The 8,539-nt window shown below is 30.3% G+C and overlaps 1 protein-coding gene across 1 annotated transcript; it reads right to left on the bottom strand.

Moving 5' to 3' along the window:
* Positions 1 to 330: 330 nt before the first annotated feature.
* Positions 331 to 7,031, bottom strand: LOC124421381. The gene is made up of 2 exons (XM_046956477.1): positions 7,013 to 7,031; positions 331 to 1,878 (listed from the first exon to the last, which is right to left on the bottom strand). The coding sequence occupies exon 2, from the start codon at positions 1,685 to 1,687 to the stop codon at positions 398 to 400; it is 1,290 nt and encodes a 429-aa protein (XP_046812433.1). The 5' UTR covers positions 1,688 to 1,878; positions 7,013 to 7,031; the 3' UTR covers positions 331 to 397.
* Between the last annotated feature and the right edge of the window lie 1,508 nt (positions 7,032 to 8,539).

Genomic DNA, 8,539 nt, shown 5'->3' with positions numbered 1-8,539 from the left:
TGAAATTTCTGGAAATTGACCACATTTTAAAAATTTACGAACATCTACAGGCAAACATAACTCTTTAAAATTTACACACGCATATACATAAATGCACATGTATGCTTACACACTCACACATAAAAAAGTAGTTTAATTTTTTTTTTTCTGTGTATATTGTTACAATTCCATAGAAATAAAAATGTGTATTTAACAATTATGTTTTATTTGGGTGTTTGTGTTTTATTTTTGCTCACTTGCATTTATTTATTTAATTTATTGTTACAATTCCTTAGAAATAAAAATAAGTATTTAGCAATTATGTTTTGTTGGTGTTTTATTGTTGTTTGGTTGAATTTATTTATTTAATTTTGTTGTTATAATTCTTTAGGTATAAAATGTGTATTAAGCTGTTGTTTTATTTGGTGGTTTCCATAACTCCTCCCTCCCTAAAATGAAGTGATGTCCAAAGGGGCTTTGCAAAATTTGTAGCCGGAACTTCATTAATCTTCTGGTCGAATGAATAAGTTATTGTCATTGGTTTTCTTTTTATTATTGCAATTATTAATATTATGATAAGAATTGATACTGATCCGAAAGCTGAATATGTAATTTTTTCATGTATTTCTGTATCTGTTTGAAGGTTTTCAACTATTTTTCTATCTTGGAATCTATATTCATTTAGTTTTGGAAGTGTTATTTCATTTTTGTTTGAGAGGGCTGTAATTTTATTGTTGAATTTGGGTGGTATTTCAATGAAGATTCCATTGTCCCAATATATGTTGTTTTCGTTGTTGTACCATATGTTATTGATGGCCACTTTACAGTTTATAAATTGAATTAGAGTAGTTTTATTAATTGTGTATTGTTTGGTAATATTGTTACATATCGTAATAATTTGTTGTATTGGAGGGTTAATGAGGATAATGTAGTTGGGTTCTGGGTGAATAATTTCAGTTTTTTGTCCTATATCTCGTAAATGACAGGAAACGGTCTCGTTCTTATTTATTATATTTCTAATGCAATCTTTGTTCATATCAAATTCCGTTTCATGAGTACTTTTACAATAAAATTCATTTTCTATATGTTTACATTTATCTTTATAAAATATCGAATTATTCTCATTGATCAATACATATTCTTCGCTTATAATTTCTAATGTTTTATTGATTGGTGTTGGTATGATATGGTACAATGTATATTTATAGTTTGATAGTGTTGGGATTTTTATGTTAAAAATTATATTAGTGTTATTATAGTATGCAGTTAATTCGAGAAGTTCAAATATGTGTTCAGGTGAGAGTATATTTATAGTGTTATTTAGTGTTTTGTGAATTTGAATTATTTCTATAGGATCTAATATTAATTTTGGAATGATATTCAATTTAGATAATACAATTGCCTCTGCGATATTGTTTAAGTGTTGTGTGAGTATGTCGATATTATAGTTTATTTGATTAAGATGTTGAATTTGTGTTATTGTGTTTATTGTAGGGTTAAGTGAATTTCGGGTTTGGTCTTGCATCTTTTTTATGGATGCTGTTATAATATCTTGCTCATTGTTTATATGATTAGTTATGTTTTCAAACCTTTTTATCATGTCAGTATTGAGAATTAGTTGTTGATTTAGTGTATTGTTTATTCGTTCATTTTCCATTAATAGGCGTTCAATGTCTCTATTTAGTTTTTCCGCATCTTCGTAATCCATATTTCCGGTTATGAATTTAATTGTTGATCCCAATGCGTTTATTAGTCCTCTCTTTTGTCTATTTCTGGGTGTTAATAGGTTTAGTTTTGTAATGAGTTCTTTTAATTTCAGTTTTGTTGTTTTCAGAGCGATTTTGGCAAATTGTGTGGTTTCAAAATGGGATATAGTTTTCTCTATTTCTTGTATACTGTCTGCGTAAGAATCAAGATTGATTATATGTATCAGGTGTTTATAGTCGGTAATTGTTCTAATGGAATGATTCCTTGTGTTGGAGAAATGTCAACAATTTCAACATCGGCTTGTGTCAGTATAAATCTAGAAAAAAGTGAGTTTTAAGTCTTATGTTTTCTTTTTATTTTGGATTTATGAAGTTTTTGGTCGTTCAGTGTTAAAAGAGTCACTCTGTTATTTTGTTTTACAATTCTCTTTGAGAATCTAGGGGTTATTTTGTTTCTTCTACATTCTTTCCTGTATATGTTGTCGTTTTCTAAAAGGCTTTCAGGTTTCTCTCTATTTTGGTTTAATAGTTCAATGCGTTTTTCTGTGTCATTTGTCAATTTTTTTTCAATTGATTCATTTAATTTGCTTTGAAATTCTTTTAGCTTTTGTAAGTACTCATGTTTTGTATTATAATTTAAGTCTTTTTCAAATGAGGGTGTTCTTCCGTAGAACAATTCAAATGGCGTTAATTTTGTCGCGGTGTGTATTGAATTATTGTATGTCATGATTACTTCGAAAAGTATTTCGTCTTGATCTAATGGTAGTTCTGATTCTTTATATTTTTGCATAATGATTCTATAAGTTTCTGTCATAGTCGAGTGTAGTCTTTCAACTGGGGAATTACTAGTGCTTTGTTGAAATGAGGTGTAATGTATATCAATTTTGTTAATTTTGCAAAAGTCCTTTATAATAGATGCGTTAAACTCTGAGCCTTGGTCACACACAATTTTTTTTGGAAGCCGTGTAGGCTTATATAATGTTTAAGATTTTTTAGGATTGATATGCTAATTCTAGATTCTAAAAGGTATGCTGATCCGAATTTCGAAAATTTGTCTATGAGGGTAAGAATGTTTCGTTTATTTATGCTATATATGTCAATGTGTACAATGTCGAGTGGTTTTTTCGGTATTTCAGGGGTTTCGAATGTAGGTTTTGGGGTCTTCTGTCATATTTAAGAGTTTGACATATATTACAATGATTAATGCATTTGGTAATCTTTTCTTTCATATAAGGAAAAAAATATTCGCGTTTTAAATGTTCAAATGTTTCTTGTATACCTCGATGATTATGATTGATATGGTAATCATTCACAAGTTTGTCTTGTTCATCGGTGTTTCGGATATCTTGTAATAAGATTTTACAGCGAATGAGTTTAAAAAGTTTACCATTTGCAAAATATTTAGAGTATGTGCTTTGTACAATTTTAAATGTGTCATCGTCTGTCATTATTGCAGAGAGTTTATTGGGGGCGAGGTATTGTTTAAATATATCAGTCATTATAGTTTCGTTGTATTCTGGTCTTCTTATTATTTTTCTCAATTTATTTTTAAATACAGTCTGGAGGGTTATAGGGGGACCTTCGTTTTTCACTTGTAAAATAATTTGAATGTTGAATCCGTTTATTGCCTTTTCCGAAATTGGAATACCATCATCATTGTTCTCGTCGGCAGAGTGAATGGTCGTTCCCGCTGTTCCTTGAATAGAGTCATTGTCGATTGTATTAATGTTGACTTCTTCATTATTTATAGAATTATGATCTGGAATTCTGATACGGCTTAGAGCGTCTGCGTTTGTGTTGAGTTTACCTTTTTTAAAAACGATCTCGTAGTCGAATTCTTCGAGCTTAAGCCTCCATCTAACTAATTTGGAGTTTGGTTCTTTAAGACTCATAATCCATGTAAGTGGTCTATGGTCAGTTACAATTTTAAATTTATGTCCGAAAAGGTAGGGTCTAAAATACTTCGTTGCCCATACAATAGCTAATAGTTCTTTTTCTATTGTTGAGTAATTTATTTCACTGTCCGTTAATGTTCTACTTGCGTAGCATATCGGCTTATCGCTACCAATTGGACCTTGGGAAAGAATTGCTCCTAGAGCAAAGTCACTTGCATCTGTTGTTAAGATGAACGGTTTTGAAAAGTCCGGATATTGAAGTAACGGGTCATTGGTCAATATATTTTTGCACATTTCGAATGTTTTTAGGTATCGGTCGTTTAAAATTATTTTCCTTCCTTTTTTTAAACATTCAGTCATAGGTTTTGTTAAACTTGAGAAGTCTTGTATAAATTTTCGATAATAACCTAATAGACCTAAGAATGATTTTATCTCTTTTTGAGTTTTCGGGATAGGAAAATTTTTTATCGCGTGAATTTTTTCAGGGTTTGGCTTTATTCCCTCTGTGGAAATAATATGTCCCAAAAACGCACACTCTTTGTGTAAAAATTCGGATTTGTCTAACTGAATTTTTAAATTTGATTCCCTTAATCTTTCAAAAACTTTCCTCAAATTCAAAATATGTTCTTGCAATGACGTGGAGTAAACGATTATGTCGTCCAAATATACAAGACAAACCGTACCTATAAGGTCTTTCAAAACATTGTCCATTATTCTTTGAAAAGTGGACGGTGCATTTTAAGGCCAAAGGGCATTCTGACAAATTCAAAATGACCTTCATCTACAGAAAATGCGGTTTTTGCAACATGTTCTGGATGCATTTCTATTTGGTGGAAGCCACTGGCGAGATCCAGGGTAGTGAAATACATGCTTCTACCTAATTTGTCTAATATGTCTGTAATATTGGGTATGGGATACTTGTCACAAATTGTCTTCTCGTTTAATTTTCTATAGTCAATAACTCCACTTTTGTACATTACTAGCATCTTTCTTTTTCGGAACTATCCATACAGGGGCACTCCAAGGTGAAAAACTTGGTTTTATAATGCCTTGTTGTAGCATTTTGTTTATTTGTGTCCGTACTTCTTCCTTATGGACGTAAGGTTACCTATAGGATTTTGTAAAAATAGGGATATCGTCTGTTGTTTGGATTTTATGTTTAATTTGGTTAGAGAAACTAAGGGGTGTCCCTTCTTTGAAGAATATATCATCGAAATCTTTACATATTTTCATTAACGCTTTTTTTTCTTCTTGGTTCAAGTGGTCCGTTCTCAGGAATTTAGTTATATTATCTTCTTGGTGGGGTATGTTTGAATCTATGGTGAAGTTATTAATTTCAATAAAATTCTGGTATGGAATGGTAGGTTGTTCAATATATACAACATTTTCTTGGTTGGATATGTTTGATATCTCAACAAACCTATACCATTCTTTTGAGGAATAAATACCTTCTGAAATAAATAAGTCAGGTTCAAGAAATGTTCTCTGCATTAAAAAGTCGCCGTTTCGAGTATCTACAGGTATTTTAATGACAAATTTTGAACAAGGTTGAATTATAAATTTTCCTGAAGTCAGATTAGGTTTAAATTGAAGTGGTATTATAGAATTACTTGTGATTAGAGTTTTATTGCCTAAGTCTACTTTGGCTTTAAGTTTACTTAAAATATCAAGTCCTATTAATCCATCGAAATAATTGTGAAATCTAAAGACAAATAGTTCCATCTTGCCTTCTTCTTTGAATTCTATAAAGTATGGTAGGTTAATTTTCTTGTTCAAGGAGTGTTTGTTTAAAATAGTGGTAATTATAATTGGTTCACAACTCTGACATTCGTCCGGATTAACAAATTCTGGATTTATGAATGATGAAGAGGCTCCAGTATCAATTAGGAATTTTAATGTTCTACCGAAAGGTGAAGATATATTTATGTACGGTAATGTATGTCCATGTTTATTTAAGTCTAGGTATCCGGTTGGTCCGGGGAGGCATTTAGTAGAAAATTTTGACTGTCATCAATTGTGTTACTAATGTGGTGGTTATATTGGTTAACTTGTTCCAAAGTAAAGTCTTGACTGTAATTGTTCTGAGTATACATATTATCTTGATAATAGTAATATTCTTCCAAGTTTGTATAAGGATTTCCGTCTGTGTTAATGTTGTGAATTTCATGAGGTTTTAAACCATTTGTTACTCTCTGTGTCTGCATGCTTGGTGGTTTTCTTAAATGAGTATATCCTGAGCTTACATCCATTGGTTCTGGAGGTGGTAAGTTTTGTGAACGATATTGTTGTTATCCAATGTTAGAGTTATTATTGTTGTAGAATGTCCTGGTGTGTTCAAGTCCGTTATTCGGTATATTTTTCTGGTATGTATTAAAATTTTTATTCTGTCCAAATGTATAGACAGGTGCATTAATATGGGAATTTTGAGCGTTGTTAATTGGGTTTTGATGTCTAACCATATTGGTTTGATATGGGGGTATATTTTGGTAGTATTGCCTTGGAAATTGGTGTGAGGGTCTGTATTGATTGTTACCATAGGATGGTAATGTTGAGAAGGTGGGTAACTTTGAAAATTTGGTGGGAAGTGTCTAACATTCTGTTGCGGAACAGGATGTGTGTTTGTAAATGGCTTTTTAGTATAATATATTTTTTGTTCTTGTATGCAGAAGGAAAGGGCTTCGGCCAGTGTTTTAGGTCTCATCGATCTAATGTTTGAGCCTAAAGTCTCTTTAAGGCCTGATAAGAATGTGTTTAGGCACATTTCGGCAAAGAGTTTTTGTTTTGCTTCAATGACACTAGCATTGGTTTCATGAATTAAAATGTTATTGTTAATAGATGACTGTATTTCTATTATTGAACTATAAAAGTGTTGGACCGATTGATTAGTTTGTTTTAAGTTATGTAGATCTTTTATTAAGGATGTTTCATTCCTTTTGTCTGAATAATGTAGAATTAAGTTGTTTTTTATGTTTTCCCAAACTAGAGGGGTACCGTATACATTGAGAACTTCGTTAGCTTGTCCTACTATTTTATTCCTAATTGCTCTTAGTATTATTTTCGCGTAGTTTGTTCCGTCTATGCCAATCAGATATCCTAAAATTTCTTCTACATTTGTTAAAAATTCGTATAACAGTCTTGGGTTTCCGTCAAATTTCGGGAGGTCTTTTACTGCGTCCGGGACTCTTAATGAGTCAAATATTAGATTTGGATTTGGAAGTGGGTTTGAAATTTGGGGGTTTGACCCTGAAGCGTTGTTATTATTTAGCGACATTTCTCTATTTTCAGGAATTGGTATTAAGTGTCTAAAAATGTTGTGTATGGTTTAGTACGGTGTGTTCTTCTCATGTATAATGTAAATATTGTTTTTTTTTTTCACTAATATTTTATACTTAAGTTTACACTTATATTTTAATTAAAATATTACTTATTTACCCTATTATTATTATTATTATTATTAGGACCTTCATAGTTCTGATGATTGATTGAAGTAGGTGACTTAGTCTTCCTTCGGGTTGTTCTTTTTTATGGCTTCTCTTTAATTATGTTCTCTAATTATAAGATTTAGTCTTCCTTCGGGTTGCTTTATCGATAGTCTTTCTCTTATTATGTGCTCTAATTATGAGATTGACCGTTGATGAATTAGTCTTCCTTCGGGTTGTGGGGAGCTAAAGTTGATATGCCTTCAACTTTGTTTTTTGACTGCGCCAGTTATGTTATGTCACTAACAGAGTTGAAAAATATAAACAACTTTTCCGTTTCGTTGCTATTTAAAAACTAATTTATTTCTCTTCAAGTCTTAAAAAATGAAAATTTAAAAACTAATTTACAAATTTCAATTTCTTAAGAATTAATTTTAATTATTGTTTAGTTTAATTTTTTTTATTGTGTATATTGTTACAATTACATAGAAATAAAAATGTGTATTTAACAATTATGTTTTATTCGGGTGTTGTGTTTTATTTTTGCTTACTTGCATTATTTATTTATTTATTTATTTATTTAATTTATTGTTACAATTCCTTAGAAATAAAAATAAGTATTTAGCAATTATGTTTTGTTGGTGTTTTATTATTGTTTGGTTGAATTTATTTATTTAATTTTGTTGTTATAATTCTTTAGGTATAAAATGTGTATTAAGCTGTTGTTTTATTTGGTGGTTTCCATAACTCGTGCACAAAGATCGTAAAAAGCCATAAAATCAAAATGAAATTTTTGGAAATTGAACACATTTTAAAAATTTACGAACATCTACAGGCAAACATAACTCTTTAAAATTTACACACGCATATACATAAATGCACATGTATGCTTACACACTCACACATAAAAAAGTTAATTTTCATTTTCTTAAGATTTACAATATTATAAAACTCATGAAATAATCTTTTGTACTCGTTTCATGAGAGAAATTTATTTTCCACTCTTTAATTTTAAATATCACTCGTGAAATTTATTTTTAAAAGTCACGAGAAAAAAAGATAAATTCACAAGAAAGTAAACAATTTATTTCGCTAGAATTAATATCACTCGAGAGAGAAATCAATTTGAATGCTCTTCCTACTCTGCTATTACAGTTTTAGGTAATAAATTGGCGGACTACCCATTAGGGGAGAGGCACCTCCCGTATTAATTAAATACAAAAATTCGTTTATCTTGAGATAACATAACAGTTAGAGTCCTAAAATTTTGTTGGGCTAGCGGGAGGGCTAGCGTTAGGGGGCGTGGTACCTCCCATATAAATCAAATGTAAAAATTCGTTTAATAACATTAACATCCATGTTAATTCGTATGTCTGAGAATCTCTAAGAGCTAAAATTTTTAAATTTTACTTGAAGAATTTTAACGTTCATCTGAACATTTACCCCCTTATTCACAAACAATAATTTTATTTTATAAATGGTTTATGAATTAGATTTTGTATGTAAATTTTGTTTTACCTTTTTATAAATAAAAAAATTG

This window comes from Lucilia cuprina, chromosome 2, assembly GCF_022045245.1.
Source record: "Lucilia cuprina isolate Lc7/37 chromosome 2, ASM2204524v1, whole genome shotgun sequence".
Taxonomy (NCBI): Eukaryota; Metazoa; Arthropoda; class Insecta; order Diptera; family Calliphoridae; genus Lucilia; species Lucilia cuprina.
The sequence above is the reverse complement of the archived record's forward strand: the minus strand, read 5'-3'. Positions and strand labels throughout refer to the sequence as shown.